Raw genomic sequence first — 22,294 nt, forward strand, 5'->3', positions numbered from 1 at the left:
CTGAATTAATGAGTTTAATTGCATTGCTTGATCGTTGGAAAAAAAATTAATAAATAAAATAAATAATTTTTAATTTGGCCAAAACATCAAAACGTTTTAGTTCATAAAAATTAATATTATGTTTGTGAATATTTCAGAAATAAAACAATAAAGTTTCTTAAATAGATGCTTACGAATGTTGTAATAAATGGATTCAGATATCAGAAATAAAAAACTAACTTTTATATCAAATACATCTTTTACTAATGCTGATTCCATCATATATTTCAATGAACGCAGCATGAATAAAGCCGAGGGGAAAAAATTACTCTCATTTTTTTTTTAAAAGCTTCCAAAGTTTATTTTCAACTTAAAATAAATAATTAAATTATATGAATAAATTTTTAGTTTTGTAAGAAAAAGTTAACATAAAATTTAAAAAAAAAATTATCACTGTATCATTGTTAAATTGAGTGCTTTAATTCCTTTAAAACAAATATGGAATTTTAACATTCCAACTCAGAATACCAGACAGGAAATACTAGTTGTTTAATTGTTAAAATATTCATGCCTAGAACGAGTTACTGAAAAACAATGCACGGCAATATTTTCCATTTTTGCTACTTTTTTACCACAACCAATTTCATGAAAGAATCAAAGAAAAATTAAACTGCTGACTTTTATGATGCATGGAAATAGCTTTATCAATATATAGCAGACAAGAAGCAAATTGATTCACTGTAACATTAATTCTTTTCACCCTTATCAACTTATAAACTACGAAACACAGAGCGAAATTGAAAGTAATATACAAGAGACCTTTTTAAAGCCGACCTATAGAATTAAATACTCCATAAATTGCACAACTTTACAGAAGTAAGCAATAAGCTTTACAGTTAGTTAAAAATGTCATCTAATCAGTCTAAACATAACAATTATTTGGCAAACTAAATTTTTGCACACTTTTTCAGCTTTCAAATGAAAATTAGTATCCACAGTAGAAAAAAGTACCAGATTGTTCTTGGGGGGGGGGGGGGGGGGGGGGAATGCCGTTGTGCAAACTATGAAGCTAGTGAAAGTGCTGGATAATGCACTTATAATTACAAAACATATTGGTGAACAATATTTAAAGTTCATCCTTTTTATTACATTGCAGTAAAACTTATTCTGATGTAAAAACATAATTATATGTTCAGAGCATTATTTTCTAAATTTGTGAAATGATCTATACAATGGCAAAATCTACAGAATCCAAAACTTCTGGTCCCAAGATGTGCACTATAACGGCCTTTAACTGTATACCACTCTCTTTAATTTTATTATTCACCATTAAGCTATACTTTTACATTAAAAAGGACAGGTAAGCAAGGGCGCCCATATAGAAGGGCAAGGGGGAGGGGGGTCAAGCGCCCCCTTAGAAATGAGAACTTCCTTGCTTTTAGTGCTTTTTTCTTTGCAAAAATGTATAAAAATTATTTTTCCAGCCATTAATGAATAAGTTATTAAAAATCAAATTTTGAATATCGCTAATATATACTGAAATCGGTTTCAATGGGGAAAATATTCTGCTAAACTATGGGGAAAATTTTTGAGCCCCCCCCCCTTAAAATTTTGCATATGGGCGCTCTTGCAGGTAAGTATCAAATGTTTAAGGAAAGTATATTACGGCAAGCATTGCTAAGCATTAAGTAAGAAAAAAGCAACTAAAAATGGTTGCAAATATGATCGCTTTTAACACTAAGAATAAAATTAATACTCGATTTGTATTTTTCTTTTTCTCAAGAAAGAAAGAAAGAAAAACAATTTATTTTAGATTGGCATTCTGTAAAATTAAAAAGGAAAGTTTTCATTTGCTAATTATTTTCCTAAATAATTAGGTAAGAAGCAAAAACAAAAGAGTTAAATAACTATAGAAATTCAGTTCAGATGACTGATATCTTTCCCAAGATATTGAAAAGGAAATGGACTTTCTCAGATATTGAGCTGGAATTTTACTATGAGTTTTAGAATCTACTTGTCCTTTGGATTATGACGGTTACAAATTGCTATCTTTTATGCATGTGCAATGAAAATTCAACTGCTTTAAGAGCTCATATTTCATCAAATTTTTAAGTTTTAACTTCATATTATATTATTATGTTTCTCTTGTATGCTGTCAAATATTCTGAAAGTTTAGTAACGTTTGACAGAAAACTGTGTGTCATGAGCTGAAAACCTTCAAATAAAAATTTTATTTCTGAAAGAAATGCTTTTATCTCTATGGGTATAAGAGATACTTTCACGAGAATATAAAAATAAATTCTACGCAGTTCGGTTACTTGTTTCTGAAATTCATAGGTTATTCCCATCTATTTGCAATGAAGGACGATCAAAAACCTTTTATCGTTTTCTCAATTTGCTGCTGGTCCCCAAAATGCACAGGTGATTTAATTTTCATTGGAATATGACAGATGAAGTATACCTTTTATGTGACAAAAGTTACAGCACACATCTCTTATCTCGCAGGTCTCTTATTTCTTGAGAAATCCATAAAACTGTGAATTTTTGAAAGTGTCAAAATACTTTTGGTAATCTAGTTCATATACAGCTTCCTTATAAAAGGGCCAAACAGTATTTTTATTTTGAAAGAAAAAAAAAGTGCTAAAAAAAAAACTAAAGCTTTAACAATCAAAATGCTATTTTATTTTATATTACTAACTATACATGACAAGACCAGATACATTTTTAGTGAAAGCTGAATTATTACTGTAGAAATGCATTTCTTAAAAGGCTGTACTGAGAAAGTTGAGTAAACCTTTTTATAGCGATCAGACTCAATTTTTATTCATTCAAATTATGTACACTTTTGATTGAATAATAAAATCAGCAAAGTTTATCAAAACAACCAGGATGCTGGAACCAAAGTACTAAAATGAGAAGTTCATCGTGTGCACTCTTATTTGCTCAAGCTTTTATGGCAAATTCTTTAGCACAAGTTAATTTTTGTAAATAAACTCCTGACAGTATAGAAAGAAATTGGGTCTTACCAGTAACACATCATTGTGAAATGTGCAAAACAATGCCAAGGTAGTGTTACATTTTCATCTCTCAATAAGCAATATGCTAAAATATCTTGTAAGAATAATTTCAGAAAAAAAAAAGTTTCAGCTGGAGAAAAAAGAGACAATGATGCTAATTTGAAAATAACTTAAAAACCATTAACCTTTCAAATCTTACAATAATCGCAAGTCTGACGATATCAGACTTCCTTCTAAAGAAATTATATTCTGAAAATATTAACTATCACCAAAATTAAAGAAACTTTAGTTTGAATACTAACAAACAATGAAAAGACATTGTTTACATTTATATAAAAAAAGACTAAATTACGAGAAATCTAAGAATCGATTTTTAACATTTTAAACTAAAAGTGATGATTATTATTATTATATCACGACAGAACACAATTCAGTAACATACATGAACAGGCAAATATGTAAATCGAATTACTGTGGACTATAACGTGTGCGAGCATTGAGTGTAACTGCAACAATTCCAATGCAGGTAAAACCCCCAGTTTTGCGAAAAAAGCGATTGAAATTCCAGTTGGCTTCAGCACCTCGGCTGCTGAAGCGTAGTTAGCTTCAGGATATGGCTCACTGGTTTGCTGGATTTCATCCACTGCAAATGAAAATCATTAGAGAAGAACAAAACTGACATAGCATTCATTCCTAACTTTCATACGAAAAGAAAAAAAGGCTTTGGTACTAGAATAATTTTGAAGATTGCATTACCTTAATGTTTTAAGTTTTTCAGAAACCTTTTAGAACTACAACTGTCATTTATAGTCAATTACAAGTATTTTGATCATGTAGTATTTTCATATAATTATTTTATTTAAAAAAAAATACATAAATTTATTTTTTATATTAAAAACCGAAGTTTATTTCAAGCATCTTTTAGTAAAAAAAAACCTCTGCTTTGAACATATCTATGATATTTATTTTTGGAAACATCAGAACACTAGAGGTAAACTGTTGCAACTAGCAACCACTGAATTCTTTAAAGGCTCAAATAAAACAACTTTTAAAAGTAATTTAACATTTGTCAGCTTAAGTACAGTGCAAGCAATTTATAATTTGCTTTTAGATTTTGCAGTAACAGACTAGAGAAATTAAAGCCATGGTAAAGATTAACTGAATGGAGATCTTGGAAAAATCAGTGTTTGCTAGTTTGTATTTTAATCGTATATCGTAAGAAAGTTAAATTTCTGCCTTTTTTAAACTTTCTTTTTTAATTTAGCAGTATTTGCAATTATGGATATGAGGGATATAAAACAGCCTTTTTCTCTTTTTGAGAACCAAACTTCCACTCTTTCAAGCACTCAGTTTGACAATTGCAACTCCTATGGAAAAATAATCTTTAATTAATATTTTTCACAATAAAGCAGTTGTTAAAAACATTTTTTTAATTAAAAGAAAAGGGAAAAAAAGAATAAAAGCTTGCATCTCACTTTAAGCACCCTAAAAAGCAAAGGCAACTTGAAAAATATTATCATACATTCAAAAAAAAAAAAAAAAAAGGATTAATTATTTAGACAAAAACCAGTTCCGGGAATATTTATTGTCATAAAATTTTAAATAGAAGGCAAAAAAAGATGTTTAAAAAAGGTAAATGGACCATTTTTATTTAACATAGTTTTATTTAACAAAACAAATAAGCAGTTCACAAAAATTAAGCCTGTTAACTATATTAACTGGTTATATTTTTGTAAGCTGTTTATTAAAAAAACTAATAATGAAACATAATAAAGCTTCTATACTTGTACTTACATGAACCTGCAAAATTAGCAAAATTATGTTATACGTTTTGTCACCCTAACATTGAAAATAGAAAAAAAAAAAACATTTAAATAACCTTTGCTTTATAGGCGAAGAAAGCTAATAAAAATTCTACTTATTGATGAAATCTAGCATAAATGTTAAGTTTGCAAAATAACAAAAAGATTTTCAGAAAAAAATCTTTTCTTCATAAAAAAGATATTTTAATATTACATTGAAATATTTGTTTGAATGCAAAATGAAAATAGAAGGAAGAAAAAATAAGAAAAATAAGGAATTCCATGCAGGTAATTCGGTTAGAGTACTGTCTGCAGCTTTAAGATCATGGTTTTGTTATTTTCTTTCAATTCAAGCTCTATACAAATGACAAGTTGTGATAACTTAGCACTGGCCAAAATACGTAAACAAGCTTTATATGGTCATGTTCCAAGAATGTTCTAGAATAAGTGATATATTTCATATACAAGGCACAAAACTCATTCAGCCTAGTTGTTATAAGTGGAACACACTTGTTTAATCTCTAGTCATCAGAATTACAGTGAAACCAGTGGCGGCTCGTGGGAGGGGCCAGAGGGGGCCCTGGCCCCCTCACTTTTTTTCAGACAATAATGTATAACTTTTTATTTATTTTCCTTCTTTTCGTGCGTATGTGATTGAAATTAAAAAAAAAAGGATTGTACAGTATTTTGCTGCGTATAATCCACGGATTATGTGTCAAAAAAGTGTTTGAAAAGTTATCTGTGTTTTTTCCCCTCAACACAAACTCATTGAACCTCAATACTTGCAGCAGGATTCCCTGAGAACCTGCCAGTATATTGTTTATTTTATACAGCTTGAATGTTCTTACACGATTCAGGCTGCATAAAATAAACAACATACTATAAAAGAAGAAGCGTTTCATTTGCCCAAGATTAGCTGGTTTGCTCCTTCTTGAATTTGTCTTCAAGTAATTAACGTACTATAATGACAATTTAGAGAAGAAGTCATAATTTTTTAGATTTTTTTTTTGTATTAGTTTTGAAAAAACCTCAAAAAATATTGTTTCACGTTTTTATTTTAGTAGCTAAAATTTTATGTTAAATCAAAACTTCATTTTTTTTGCATCGTACTATCTGCGGATTATAGAAAGCTTTCTTTTTCTTCAGTTCGATTTTAGAACTTCCATTTTAAAAAATATTCCAGGGAAGAGTTACAGAACTCCTTCTTGTAAAAATGTTTGAAGTTTATCTACAATTGCGTGTTTGGAACTGCAATTTCAAAAATTGAAGGGGGGGAAGGAACTGATTTCTATTTATTTTTCAAAAAAAGAAAAAAAAATTAATTGGGAAGAGTCCCGGAGCTCCATCCCTTACTCTAACGTCAGTAAATATGGCCTATAACTGCGTTTTAAGGCTTCAATTTCTAAAAATTTTGCGAGTCCCCTGCATCGTTCTTTCCCCTAACATCACCTAAGGCTGTCTAAAATTGCGTTTTTTAAAACTACAAGTTTCAAAATTGAGAGAGTTGATGAGCTAATCAAATCAATCAAATTGATGAGATTTTTTTCTACTCTGCCCCCTCCCCCCCAATAAAAATTATTTTGTAGTTGTGCTACTGTGTGTTTGTGTTGTATGTACGTGTGTGCATCTATGTATCATTACAAGACTATTTTTTAACATAATCAATAATTATATATCAATAATTTAAAGAAAATAAAAGGAGTTAGATATTTTTTTCTCTTTATCTGGATTAAAAATCTGAATCTGCCCCATGGGCATCAGCAGATTCATATGCAGAAGGGTACACCCTAATGTAAATAGCTAATTTTTTTTTACTATTATTTTACTATTTTTTTAATTTATTTATTTTTAGATTTTTTAAATTTAGCTTATCTATTTTATTTTATTCATTTTAAAGCGAATAGTGAGATGTATTTTCGTCAATACCGAGATTTATTTTCGTCGTTATTAAAGTAATTAATTTATAATTTTTTCATATTTCTCTGATTACAATTTTTTGCAGTTTTGTAATTTGGCCTTGCTTAAAATAAAATTAATTTTACTTATTCAAAATAATTAGTTATTAAAAGATTTAAAATAACATTTCTATAAAATATATTAGATTAATATTGCTTTTTAATATTTATTTATTTATTTTGAAAAGTCAGGGGGTGAAAATGATCCTCCCTCCCCTTCTCCTCCGAAGCCCTCCCTTGAAGCCCCTTACCGGTGCTGCAACGGAGGCGTACTGCAGTGCTGGAAAGCGTACTGGATATAAATGTGAGAATAATAATTTTTGTGATGTATTCTGTAGCTTTTTGCTGTCTGATTAATTAAATTTTATTTTTGAGTCAGGGGGTGAGAGTGCACCATCCTGCCGGCAACCATGGACCTAAACATGATACTTTTAATACCTTTCGTAATGTACATAGTAGTTTAAGTATTCTAAAGCTTATCCTGTGTGTTTAAAATTAATCTAATTTTATTTATTTAACACAGATCTTAAGAAAATTTAAATAATTATTTTAGGAAAGTTTATATTAAAAAAATAAAAAAAAATCGATTTTTTTTTTCAAAAAGGGGGGAGGAAACTGCACCTATGATCTGGCTCCCTCACTTTATCAAGACACGAACCGCCACTGAGTGAAACTATTAATTGAATTTTGCTAGTTTATTTTGAAGAGGGAAAAATAAGACTTTGGCCATTTGTCCTTTAATTATAAAAGAAGCAGAGGAAGAAGAGTCACATTCTGCTATTGCCAGAATGCACAGAACTAAAAAAGCAACTGTTGGCCAAATTGTAAAGAAGAGTAAAGACGGTAAAGGTGCGTGTGAGAGTCCAAGAAAAACTCGATGTCAAGATGTGATGACCCAAACAAGAAACCTATTTGAATATGCAAGATGGCCATCAAACATGGATTCATAGTGAGCGAGGATAGCATAAGAAATCCTCTGGATGTCACCAAATTGTGTGCTTGGGTCCTTGAAAAAAAAAACTCTTCCAAACTTAGAATAACATCTGATTGAAATTTGAAAAGGAGAAAGAATTCTGAACAACCAAAGATTTGAAGATGGTCCTTTCAGAAAGAAGTATTGGTACCAACATCCAACAGAGATGCAAGACTCTTGATCCTTAATGGTCTAGGTAACATTTCATTATGACAGCACTGTCCCTCTTGTACATGCCAACAGGATTTTGTATCAATATGTTTTCAGTAGGTTTGATAAACATTCTGAATGCATGTCAAAACTTTTAAAATGAAACACCAATAGTCCAAGAACCCATGAGTGCCAGACCTACGTCACAGTATAAAGGCCCAAAACTTTTCTGCGTAAGGACATTACAGCAGGTAAGAAAGGTTTGCTATTATTTAAGCTGAGTCGAGCTGGCTTTGGCAGGAAACACGTAGCAAAGGTGCCTAAAATTGCTGCACACATAAGCTAAACATCATACATTCATTCCACGCCATGTGACCTGGTGGTTCTCTGATTTGGAGTACGTTCTAGAGAGGAGCAGACATGCCTTTGAAACTAACCTATGCTAATTTTCAGCTTCCAAAGCACAAGTCAAGAGGATCTAGGGCACCTCAAAAAGAAAACAAAAGTGGGTTCCAAAATGACCTCAAATTGAGGAACATGGCATTTCATTTCACAAAGCTGCTGTGCCATTTCGGAACCCTTTCTTTTTAGCGATCCTAGATCCTCAGGATTTGGGTCTTGAAAGCTGCAAATTTATATAGGTTATTTTGAAAGGCATGTCTGCACATCTATATAATTTCGTTCAAATTGGAGATTGTCAGGTGGAGACGACGAGGTCATTTGACATGGAATTGCTCAGTTTAATGCAACTTTTGCTACCTGTTTCTTGCCAAAGCCAGCGTGACTCAGCTCAAATAATAATGAACCTTTCTTACTTACTGTGATGTGCTTACTCAGAAAAATTTTGGGCTTTTATACTGTGACTTAGGTCTGCCGATTACGTGCTTTTGCTCTACAAGAAAATCTCTCTGGTTCCAAATATTTTTATACCTGGAAAACTTGGAAGATTTTATAACAACTTAAGAGACAAGTTAGCAAAACTCTAGAGCAAAGTGAGACTTAATGCACAGTTAAAGAGATGAATAGAGCCTGTTCTAAGATGAGCCATAAATTAAGAGAATAACAGTAAAATACTTGATGCATTAAACCGCAAGTAGGTTTTGGAGGAATGTTTAATTAATAATCTTTGAATTATCAAAAAATATTTTTTTTTTATAATCAATAATAAAAAGGAAAAAATACCTGAATAAGATGCAAGCTGTCACATTATTTAAAAAAAAAATCTGAATACGCATTTCACAAAATTTTGAATGATGTTTAAAGTTGGAGGCTTACCCAACGGCAACTGTTCGACCAGAAGGAGAAAAGGTACAACATAATGAATTATCAATTGCAGCAACTGCTTCAGGATTTTCATCAGATGTAATGTCCCAAAATCGCAAAAACCTAAGAAAGATTTTTTAGTTTTAAATATGCAAAGATTAAAAACTATATCTCCATGAAGCATTGGCTAGATCATCACAAAACCCACAAAAGAAACATATAAATAAAGCATATTGCAACAAACACATTAATAAAAAAATGTAACTTATGTGAAAGAGTTAATCACTGCAAGTAATGACATGTTTAAATTAAGTTCATCATACAGCTTAGGAACTATTTCAACATTTTTCAGAAAGTTAAAGTTAGAACATGAATAAATCAGAATAATTGTTTGATGATTATTTTCATTAATTAATGTTGGCTTAAATGCTACACGAAGTTTCTCTCCTCTTATTTCGTTAATTTATTATTTTTTAAACAAAATATAAGAAACTTTAAAAACACTTTTCTAAAAAGAAATGCACTAAATGCAATCAGGGACACAGCAGGGGTGGGGGGTTGATTCTAGAGCCCTTGGTGTTGTCATATTGTCAATCATAGTGCAGTCATTTAAATGTATGTAAGGACTGTTATGATGTATTCCTAGAATTTAAATTCTGGCTGTGCAAGGGAATGCAAACAAAAGCACTTATGTTACAAACGCATGGAATATTGCCAGTTTTCAGTATCACCCTTCCCATTTTAACCATGATCCCCATACAAATAAAGAAACAAATCCCCCCCCCCTCAGCAAAAAAATTATATTGTAAAAGGAGCATTTAAATAAACCATTATTTTTTGCTTTCCTAGGAAAACCTCAAAAAGATTCAACCATCAAAACTGCAAGTTTGGAACCATCATTCACTTAGAACAAACACATTTGATTGAATTTAAATTATAAACTAAAAAAAACTCTAAACTAATGGGAAAATGTTTTTTATATTGTTTGCAAAGTTACTTGTCAGTGACGTCATGACCCAAGGAAGTAAAACCAAGTTAACAGATAAAACGTCACACTTACTAGCTACTGACTGAAAATATTTAACGATTGATAGAAATTATGACAAAAAAAGGTTACGAATGTTTAACTAACTAATCTGATATCTAAAGTGAAGAGCGTAATTTCATCCAAATATCAGACAAGGAGCTAGGAACTATTTCCTTTGCTTGGCTTCAGCTTATTTCTCCATTGCCAAGTAAGCTTGTAATTGAGAATAAACAATATAATACCTTCATTATTCTGGCAGTTTAGATAACATTCTCATAATATTTAAATAAAAGTAAAGAAGATCAAATTAAAAAAAAAAAAATCATACATATTTTGTTTAAAAAATAACTAGCCACCTGCAACGACCAGCTGGTTTGCTTTTTCACTCCATTACCCTTTCTGTACAAGCAGCTGCCTACGGCAGCTGTTTGGCTTACTTGTCATTTACCTTTTTTACACCAAGTTTGCTGCCTTTGGCAGCTGTTTAAATAAAGTTGGCTGCAGTATTAATCAATCTATATCTATCTTTATCAATATGAATAATGATATAACACTATGAATATAATTAACAGTATGAATATGAATTTTTTACATCTCCAGTTCTGTTTTGTGCCATTCATCTTCTTGCGCCAAGAATGCCGCCTGCGACTTCTTTTATCTACTTATATGACCTATATCAAAATTTTTTAATCCATCTCCATTTATTTTAACCTAACCGCCCATTCCCTAACTAAAACAAAGATTTTTTAAAAAAAATCTCTATGATCCCCGTAGTGTGCAAAAAGTAACGTCTGCAAAAGAAAAAAAATCACTATTTTTACTGAATCAAATGCCCGGGCAGCGCCGGGTACCGGGCAAGTAGTGAAAAAATATCATGCTTGCTTCAGAGAAGCCTCGATTCAAAATTTTGACTGTGAATACTATTAATATTGCTGTTGTAAGGCAATGAATTTCTGTAACAATGGGTTTTATATTTAATCATTTAATGGGAAAATTGCATGAAATTTACTGTCTTCCATAATAACTTTTTTAAACTAAGTTTTTTACAAATGAATTACAGCCTACATTTCTTCCTGATGATACAGCAATCTATGGTGAAAAAATAGTTAAAATCGGTCCAGCAGTTTTGAAGCTTACCCCAAACATACTTACAAGCAAGCATTTATGTATATAGATAAAAAAAACTTTTACAAAATAAACTGTTAATATTTCTACTAAAGCATTGAAATAATTATTTCAATTTTAGGAATTGATGAAACAGAAAACTAAATTCTACAAAACTTTAAAATTAGAAAAGAATAATAACAAACCATACCCATCATCTGCAATTGTAGCAATATGTGCACCATCCAATGAAAAGGACATATCTCTTATCCATGCTCCGTTATCTCCAGAAGCAAAAATGAGATGAGGAGACGGGTGTAGATGGCTGAAAATACATTATGCTTTCAGAGTTTTTGAAAAATCAGTTATAGACCAAGTGTCAAAAAATTGGAAAATGTTTGAAAGCACAAAAAAGCTTTTATCAAATACTGAACTTGATTGAACAGCGTGTGTATACCAGATACGCTTTCAACTTCACTCTTCCAGGTTTTCTCAGACTTTAATGTACCATAGCATAAAATTTCTGGGTATCAAACTGTTGATGTGTTAAAAAAATGATTAAAACAAGAAACAAAATACTTTTATCTGTATTATTAATCACTGATTTATACTGATTTATATTAATCCTTTTTAATTCTTTTAATTTATCAAACTCTATTTTTATACATTAATATTTTTCTACTTCACTTTTTAAATTTAATTTTTAATATTTATTTTATAGTCACAAAAAACAAAAGTATCTTTAAAAGAATATAAAAATCACAAGGTTAGTGACTGAGGAATATACCCATGTATAAATAGAGAAATTTTGTACAAAAAACAAAGTTAAATGTCACTAAGCTTTACGAAGTTGTTAAGCTATTTGCATTCGTACAAAAAATGGCAAAAATCAGGCGCCAAAATTAAATCAGCGCCTGTTTCATTTTAAATTTCATCTAAAACGTAGCATTACTAATTAAGGTTTAAACCGAGTGGTCATTTTTTTTTTTTTTTTTTTGAAAAACCCAATTGTTTCGCTTCAAATGTTTTCATAGAATTTCAGAGTTGATTCTAATTAATGGAAAATCACTAGCAAAGCTTTAGAGATGAATTATAGATTAAAAAACTGTAAAACTTATTATTTATTTATTTATTTTTTGAAGGAAATGCAAGTATTCTAAACTTTTTCTTTCTTTTTCAAAATCAGTGCAACTTCTCTAATCATTAAAACTTTTATTAGTCCAAAACACATATTTTAAGCAAAATGTCATTTACTACCTGATTTGCTTGACTACATAAGATATATTGTGATAAGAAGATAGTGATAGATTATGTATCATTAAAGCCAAGTGATGAATAGTGTATTTTAAAATTTTTAACTCTAGAATATTTAAATGATAATAGACAATGCAGTCAGAGCAAGAAAAATTAAGAGTTGCATAACATTTTGAAAACAGAAAACATCAATGTGACTCTGCGCTTTTATAATAAAAGTTAATGGGAAAATTTTCACCTTTCAAAGATCTTTTTTGATTCCAATATAATAAAAAGCAGTCCCTTTATGAATGTTGGAAGAATCACTTAACATTATTTTTATGACAGCCTTCATTATTGAAATGTGTTAACAGAATATGTTCATTTAAGTTTGTACTGTCAAAAATACAAATATATTAGGATTAGGTCTTTTTCATTTGAGACATTATTATTATATTTTGTTCGATAAAAAAATAGTACTCTCAAACACATTAAATCATGAGAAATAATGTCTACAAATGGGAAACATAATGATTTTCTTAACGCCTAGTTTTCTCACTGATACATCAGGTAATATTTAATTCCAATATAATAAAAAGTAGTCCCTTTTGAATGATGGAAGAATCACTTAACATTAGTTTTTATGACAGCCTTCATGATAGAAATGAATTAAAAGATTATGTTTAAATTTTTACTGTTAAAAATAAGGACTACATTAGGATTGGGTCTTTTTTATTAAGGCATTTAACTTTTTTTTTAGTAAAAAGAAACTGCATTTTTAAATGCATTAAATCATTCGAAATAATGTCTGCGATGGGAAACATAATGATTTTCTTAACACCTATGGGGCCTAGTTTTATAAGTGTTCTCACTGATACATTAGGTAAATTATTACATGATCTGTAACCTTTTTTAAATCTTTACACAAAATATGTGTTGATCTTTTGATTTTTAAAGTTGTGTAATGTACATCAGACTTGTGATTCATTTATAGGTACTGCGAAATACTTTTCATGTTTAAGAAAACATGATTTCAATTTAACTTTATTTATTTATTGTAGAAAAATATAAGTACAAAGAAATCAATTTGCAAGATTTTATTCTTTGTTGTTTATAATTAGTAATAACATACTTATGCCAAGACCCATTTACATATTGACTTTGTTTAATGGGTAAAGAGTTTTAAACAATCTCCCCTAATGAAAGCACAATGTATGAGGAAATGAAATTACAAGATTTCATTTATAATTAGTTCATTAACTATGAAGAAATTAGGTACAAATATAAATATTATTAATGATTCATTAACAATTCATAAAATCTTTATAGCTTTCATTAAAAAAAAATGTTCTTTTTACAAATAGTGTTTTAACAAACTTGGGTTAAACAAAGAAAAAAAAAGTTTCTATTTTTCTTCACCAAAAAATAAAAAAAAACTTTTTATTAACTATTCCTGATTTGAGTTAAACTATTTTTTGTACGGGGAGCAAGATTTCTTTTTGTATTTGTAATACAGATTTTAATTTAAAACCTTTTTTTTTCTAGTTGGAGTGGAATGATATGATAATTTTATGTTAATTGCATTGGGTATTTGAGTTAAATTCTTTTTGTACAAGGGAAAGGATTTCTCCTACTGTTCTAGATATAATGTGCTTTTTAATAACGTTTTTTTTTCCTTGAAGGAAAAGAGAGAGAGTGGGGTTTTTGTTTAATCATTTCCACTAAGATTGGACTGCTAATTGATTGGAGTTCGCTTCGCTTGCTCATCGGCACTGTTGATCTGATTAGGTAGCTTGGTCACTTGGTGAGATAGGCAATAAGTAATGGCATTGGTGGATTATTTGATATTTTGAACCAACTATTAATGTAATTTAATGCTTTTGATTTCTCTGTAAAAATATTTTAAATTTCAGAGGATACTGTTTTTTTAAAATTATGTGCGTAGGGAGGGTTGGGGATTTTCATTTATTCGAGGGAAACCCTTTAAATTCTTAGCAAGGGCATCACCTTATGGGTACAGCTAGTAATGAAACAGGAACAAATGTCAGAACTGAATAATTAAGCTGAAAATAAGTTTTAAAGACACATAGGTTAGTACATTTTAAAGATTATGCATAAAATAGAAAAATTATCTTACCCAAAGCATTTGAGCATTTGTCCTGAGTATGCATCCCATAAGATTAATCTTGTATCCCAAGAGGCAGATGCAATAAGGCAGCTATCGGTGGAAAAGGCACAGGCAACAATGTCATGGAGATGACCTTCAAGCTTAGCTTTCAATTTCAATGTTTTAACATCCCAAATATAAACCTGATCAAAAACCAATTCCATTACAAAAAAAAAAAAAAAAATCAGTTAAAACCAATTCAAACACAGAAAATGCTAAGAAATATAAAACAGTGGGGGAAGGGGGAGCAGACTTTCGAATGAGATTATTTAGTTAGTCTAGTAAATTTAAAATCTCGTATGCTACCCAAAAATATAAGAATTTTTGCTGGTATATTCCAGTTGCAAATGATAGCGAATAAGTAAATTCATTAAGGATCCCAGATTAAATTACTTTCTAGTACCACCTAGCTGAATCAAGAGAAAGAAGGGATCACCATTTAGATGTTTTATGAGCAATTTTAATTTCATCAAAAATGAAATAAGGTCAGATTTATTAATCAACAGCAGTTTAATGTTTTAAGACATACTCTGCCATTACACTTAATTGAAATTAAAAAATAAGAAAAAGAAAAATAAAAACCACTTTTTTAAAAACTTTATCCATTCAAAAACATTTATGAGCCTATGTTTTAATAATTACTTGTAACATTTACTTTTGGGACTAATTTAATTACTAAGAGCATTTTAAAAAGGCAAGTTAAATACATATAATGCACACTAATTATATTTATCAGTTTTCATTTGATTAATGAGCACAAACGCATCTTTTAGTTTCTCCCATGTGGCAAAACTGAGTACTTCCATTCCTAGTATGATACCAAATTTTTATAATGGTATTTACCATGTTAAAAAAAATTGTTCAACACAGATTCAAATTCTTAAATTAAAAATAAAAGGTTGAAAATCAACAATTACAAACAAGAAGCTTGATTTTGCTTAACCGAAATAGAAAAAAAAAATGTTTTTAGCATCTAAATGATGCCACCAATATAACACTTATGTAATAAAAAAAGGTTTTTATTTCTTGTGGTTAAATCTTAATGCTATTATGTATGCAAAAGTTTGTGAGGATATTTGTTATTCTTTCATGCAAAAACTATTAAATGGATTTCAATGAAACTTTAGAATAATATAGCTTATACACCAGAACACATAGGGTAATTTTCGTCCTATTATAGGGGCAAAACCCCTCATAGGGAGGCCTTAAATCACAATTTTCCCATTATTTCACTAATTTGGGGCGAAAAAAATTCTTGCGCATATTAACATTATGTGTCTATCAAAAGTTCTGATTTTTCTGCTGAAGATGGCATTTGTTCGAAATTTCCAAGTAGAATAAAAAATGAGTTGTAAGCTTTTTAGTTCTACGTTCGAAGGCTTTCATCGACCCAATTCAGTATTTAGTATCATTTCAACTTTTTCAATAGCTAGAATAGTGGTATTTTTACTTTTTGTCTGACTGTTCAAGGCTTTTCTCAAGTCAAATCTTAAAGCAACGTTTTTTAACTGTTTTTGCCCAAAGATTTTAATAACTGAGACATTTAGCAATTTTTCCAAGAGTTGCTGTTTTTTGAAGGGAAACACTATGTAAGACTGTTTTTCAGTTTTCACCATGTAACCAAACTATAACCATTAAAAGAATCTTTAAAATGTTTGTTTAAATGTAAACAAATCACACCAACTAAATTAGGCAAATCTATAAACAGCACAAAAACTTTCACTATTTTGTCTTGGTGCACAATTTGAAACAATAGCCAAATTTTACTACTTTTTGAAAACATGTCATATGAAAATGTTTAGCATCATTTTATGGTCACCAAAACTGTCTCAGTATTCGGCCACAAGATCTCTTCAACAAAATTTAGTAACAGACAGTTTTACAAAGTAGAGTAGCATTATCAGGGGTCTGTCCAGGATTTTTCACAGGGTCCGTTTTTTGTGAAAAATCAAATAATTTTGTGAAAAATGAATTAATTTTGTGAAAAATCAAATAATTTCGCAATTTTTTTTTTTGGTAAAATTTAGAGATGGCACAAACTGCATCATTTAAACTTAAAATTGTGTGTTTTCCTCTTCTAGGTCGAGAATATCATTCTGGAGTGTATTTCTAGTATTTGGCGGGGGGGGGGGGGGGCGGCATCGCTCTCTCAAATATCAATATTTATCTACGATTCTACATTATGTTAAGTTATACTAGAAATATTTCTGTACAGTACTTAAAATAATTGCAAAAAAAAAAATCAGACAAGGGTTCAGCATTTAACTTTTTGACCCAAGACACTCTTAAAAAGCAGAATTTCGTTTAAAACTTATAAATTCCGTGATTTTAACAAAAATAAAAAGAGATTTTATTTGTTTACCTCTTAACAAAGCGTACTAAACATCAAAAATTCGAAAAATCGGGTTCCCTTAGCGGATGCAAAGAGATCGCAATTCTCAAAGTGAAGGCATCAAAAATATAAAAACGGCTTGTACAACAAATATTTTTGATAAAATTATTTTAAAATTGCATTTTAGAGTTCTATGATCAACATATCATTAATATCTGTAGACACAGTTGAAGCAAAAAAAAAAAAAAAACATCGATTCAGCATTTCAATTTTTGACTCATAAAAGAAAATGGGATTTTGCTTTTAAAACTTGAAATGAGAGTTCTAACGAAAACAAAGAGACTTTTCATTTATTTGCATCCTAATAAAGCGAAGTTTGCTTGAAAAAAGAACAAAATATGATTCTCATATTGGATGTTGAAAGATTGCACTTTTCAAAATGTAGACATTTAAAGAAAAAAAAACAGTAATTAAAAGAGTTTATTTAAAGTTAATCATCCTTGTTAGCATCGAAAAATCAAACCCATATAATTTTTTCCCAAAATAACAGTTAAACATCACATGCACCTCACCGTAAAAACGCAAATATTGACAAGCTGATAAAATGATGAGAATATTTTCTAATCAAGTCATTATAAAGGTTCAACGCCAGACGCTAAGTGGTGATAATTTTGAAGTTGGTAACCCTATCTGAAGCAATCATATTTTTTCTCCATCCTTACTATCCCTTTGCAGTTCTAAGTTCATTTCGCTGATATATATTATTATTGTTTATTAAATAATGAGCGTGAAGAAAAGTGCTTACCAACGCTTTTTCAGAAAAAATTACAACACCACCGCTGCTAATTAGCTGTGATAAAATAAACAAAATTATTTAAAAGCAAACTTATTTTCAGCTGTTAATTTCTTTCCAAGAAACAAACAACAAACATTATATTTATTTTTTGGGCCATACCAATTATTTATCTCTTGCAGGAGCATTGCAAGAAGGCTCCAAAAATTATCGGTTTTATACACGGAAATATGCTTTATTTTACTTTCAGACTTGCTATTTCAATAAACAATTTGTGAAAGATCCGATCTTGTTTATCAGAATTTTGTGAAGGGTCCGTTTTGATTGATCGGGATTTTGTGAAAGGTCCGTTTTGGTTGATCGGATTTTTGTGAAGGGTCCGTTAACGGACCCAAATATCCTCTGGCCAGACCCCTGATTATCCAAGGTATTCCAAAATGATTACTGCAAATTTGGTAACATTTTAAATCGCACCAAGAACCCACAATGATTAACATTTCCTAAAAGAACAAAAGCAAGTATAGGGGGATTATGTGCTGCTACACTTTTTTAAACATTTGTATTTCAATAGCCATATAGAGATGGTTTAAGACTATATTCAAAAAAAAAAAAAAAAAAATCAGCTGATAAGTTTTTTTTTAAAGAAGTGAAATTTAATTTCATATTTTGGAAGCGCTTCAAATTTGTATGCCATTAAATGTTGCGCTTTTGATTCTAAATAAATACTATTTTGTTCTTTTACTTTTTTATTTATACTTATTTCTATTTACTATGATGGGTAAAGGAAGAAGCTTGATTTTTAATCACTTCAAAGCAGTGTGCTTTGAGTTCTTTCAGTTAAAACAGATAGCAAGTGAAAGTAGCAATTGTTTCTCATAATATTGCTGATCCAGGTAACGCCGGGTATTTTTACTAGTTCTTCCATAATTAAAAACTTCAATTATTTAAAATTCATCATTATAACACTCAAAATAAAAATTAGGCTTACCAGCTTGCACATGCCAACAGAAGCAATGGTTTTACCATCTGGAGACCAGCAACAAGAATATATAGGTCTGCTGTTCATTTTCAAAGTTTGGAACATGTTTCCATCTTCGTGAAAATCCCATATTTTTAATGTTCCATCATAGGAAGATGATATCAGTACTAAATTACCAGTAGGATTGAAAGACAAATGTGAAACCATATCAGTATGATCCATCAACTCTAGGATAAGTTTTCCTATGAGAGAAAATTATTTTAATATACCACACATTGATTGATATTTAACAGTATTTCTCAACCTATGGCACATATCTTCATGAGTTTGTATGTTAAATTTTGTCCTAAAAAGGAATGTAAAACTTTGATTATTTTTAACTTTAAAATATATTACATTGTAACCCGGATTTTATGTACTCTGCTCCCCTCCCCCCAACTAGGGATAAAAAACATACCAAACAGGAAAACGTAAAATTGGGGGAGGGATTGAAAAATCAAAGTATATTGTTTAAATATTGACTTACCCAATGAACTATATCTAAAACTCAAAAACTATACTACTGTTAATTAACTATACATTACTGTTTCTTACATAAAAAATTAAATTTTTATTTTAAATTTAAAAAAAAACATATTATTCAACATAAAATACTGCTACAATGCACAAAATCAATGATCAGTGGGAAAGAAAGACATAAAATAAACCAGTACGATACCCAAGAAAATCAAATGCATTATACGTAGGTTAGTCAGAAAGTTAGTTGCAATTCTTCGTAAATCTGTTCCGTCTGGGGACAATTTTAATGAAACTTTGTGGCAATACTTCAGACATGCACCTTTATCGTGTGACGTAGCAGTTTCCCCAAGATAAGTTCAGTTTTTCTGATTATCAGTCGCAAACATGTCTCGACAGCTGCAAGTAGCGTCCAAATTGAAAACGTGTGCAGTGATTCAATTTTGTGGGAAAAAAAGATGCAACTGCACTGAAATTTATGTGCAGTAGCATGAAGTGTATAGTAAAAACGCAATGTCACATCAAGCTATCGTGAAATGGTGCAACAAGTTTGAGAATGGACGTACAGATATTGACGACGCTGAGCGCGAGGGAAGACCAAGCTTAGGTGGGAAGTGTGGAATCACCTTCCCAAGCCGCCCTAACCTTTCACTTCTTGACTTCGATGTTTTTGGTCCCATAAAACAAGAACTTTTAAAATAATGATGCCATTCGGATGATGAAGTGAAAGCTGCAACCCAACAATGGTTATCGGACATTGAACGGGATTTCTTTGCAGAAAGCATCGAAGAAATTGTACACGTCTGAGCAAGTGCTTAAATAACGGAGGTGGTTATGTTAAAAAGTAGATTTTGAATGGAACTTTAAGGTAACAATGAAGTCATTCTAAAATTTCAATCCTTTTTTTTTTGTTTTCTTGAGCAGTACAACTAATTTTCTGACTGACTCTCGTAGTTTTACTGTATAGTATTTCCAGTAATGACATTTGTAACTTAAAAAAGTGAAGAAGCCGATTATTTACGCTGCATGGTCAAGCCGTTATTCTTATATATTTTTAAATCCACAATATAGTTGCTTCACTAGTTCTTTCATAACGTTTTCATCTATGGCAACATCACTCTTCCTGGTTTCACAATACGAGAGCAACTTCCATTTTCATAATTTTTGCATTTTGCTTAGATACTACTCTGTGAACTTTTATGGACTTCCTTTTCTTGACTTTTAATTGCACATAATTATGGAATATTCACTCATACCTAATTATCGAGCTACCTTTGATGCATTTTATAGTTGTTCAAGCACATAATCTTAAGCTTTCTTTAATTGTCAGAAACTTCCTCTTTTTCTTTCTATCTTCGCAAGATGAAGCAGCACTCTTAGGTGTCATTAAAATTCAACACTTTTCACATTTAGAATGATAAAAAAAAGAAAAAAAAAGGAAAATGAGGAGTAGTTATTTGTATAAGTGATGTATCAGACTACTACGTTGTGGGAACTTTGCGCTCAGTGATGCTAAAGGGATGAAGGTCCACTCGCAAGAAAAAATGTTTAGTAGCCAATAGGGCTCGACCAATGGCATTTTTTGGCCGATGGGCTGATGCCGATTGTTGGCCGATTGTTCAAAGATGGTCGATGGCCGATTGTTTTCCTCCAAATGGCCGATTGCCGATGGCCGATGCTGTTGGCCGATGGCAAAAAAAAAAAAAAAAATCTAACAGAAATAAATTGATAAAATTGTCAGGGATTTAAAGGATCATTGATTCATTTCACTTTACTTCTTTTCTACGGATAAGGAATTGTAATTCCCCCCCCCCAAAAAAAAATCAGATTTCGACCTAAATTTTTATTTTACGATCATCCAATTTTAACTTCACAAGTTTTTTCTGCGCATATGTACATGCATATGTACCTAAGAACATATAGATGACCGAAATATCCATTTTGAAAGCCTCCTTAGTTAAAATTATCGCAAATTCTCTTGTGATGTTTTCATGCGCGTAAACTTACGTCACTCAAAAACGTTATGAAATAGTAAGTAGAAAACTCATACGTAGGTAGTATAATCTAAAAGTTCGAGGACAAGTTGTATAAAAATTTACCGTGAATCTATCTGCAAAATAGTCACCTTGAACGACTATGCACTCCTGCCAGCGTTCGTACAGCTTTTAGAAGAACTCCTGGAAGACATTTATCGCAACCTCCTGTAAGGGCTCTTTCACTGCTGCTTTGACTTCATCGTGGGGAAGAAGGCGACTTTCATGTTGAGGATGCACGGTTCGATTGGTCAATACTCAGATATGACAAACCAATAACACCACGTTTCGTCGGACCTAGCTCCGTGTGACTTTTACCTGTTCCCAGCAAAAAAAAAACATTTGCATGGACGCCGCTTTCTTCCGTCAGGAGAAGATAAAGCTGCATCACAGAAGGTAGTGAAAAATGGCTTCCAGGAGTTTTTCCAAAAGTTATATGAACATTGGCAGAAGTACATAGTCCCTCAAGATGACCTTTTGTAGGTGGATGTGCTTCGGTAATGTGAACTATTCTAGGTAAGGTTTTATACAGCTTATCCCTCGAACTTTTGGATCGTACTACGTACAATCTGCATAGGGTGTAGTTATGTTTCTCCTTTTTTGACTGCTGTATGATGGAAAACGAAGAACAACAGACAAAAAAAAAAAAAAAAAAAAAAAAAAAAAAAAATGGAGGAAAAACAAAGAGACTGTTTAATAACCAATTGATTTTTTTTTTAAATTGAACATATAACTAAGATTTCAGTAATATTGTAATAATGTTTGGATTTAGGTAAACTAAACATAGTTAAAAAGCATTAAATTATGTTGTTTAAATATTCAAAAAAAAAAAAAAAAAACTATGAAACCGTCAACAAATTACGCTATTAAAGTGGAAAGATTGCACGTAGACATTTTTTAGTCATCAAGTTAAACAAAAAAGGTAACAGATAAATTACAATATCAAATCATAATAGGAATATTTTTATACT

The 22,294-nt window shown here is 30.6% G+C and overlaps 1 protein-coding gene across 3 annotated transcripts in view; it reads right to left on the bottom strand.

Moving 5' to 3' along the window:
- LOC129219634 (WD repeat and SOCS box-containing protein 1-like) overlaps positions 1-22,294 on the bottom strand; it is a 42,879-nt gene that overhangs the window by 2,424 nt on the left and 18,161 nt on the right. For 2 of the 3 annotated variants that reach the window (XM_054853895.1, XM_054853894.1), the window contains exons 6-9: positions 18,784-19,016; positions 14,641-14,813; positions 11,482-11,595; positions 9,152-9,262 (exon numbers count right to left, since the gene is read on the bottom strand). In XM_054853895.1, coding sequence (XP_054709870.1) covers positions 9,152-9,262; positions 11,482-11,595; positions 14,641-14,813; positions 18,784-19,016 — 631 coding nt within the window. Of the gene's footprint in view, positions 1-3,468; positions 3,640-9,151; positions 9,263-11,481; positions 11,596-14,640; positions 14,814-18,783; positions 19,017-22,294 lie in introns of all 3 variants that reach the window. The other variant, XR_008580427.1, reaches the window with a different exon arrangement.

Source organism: Uloborus diversus, chromosome 4, assembly GCF_026930045.1.
Source record: "Uloborus diversus isolate 005 chromosome 4, Udiv.v.3.1, whole genome shotgun sequence".
Taxonomy (NCBI): Eukaryota; Metazoa; Arthropoda; class Arachnida; order Araneae; family Uloboridae; genus Uloborus; species Uloborus diversus.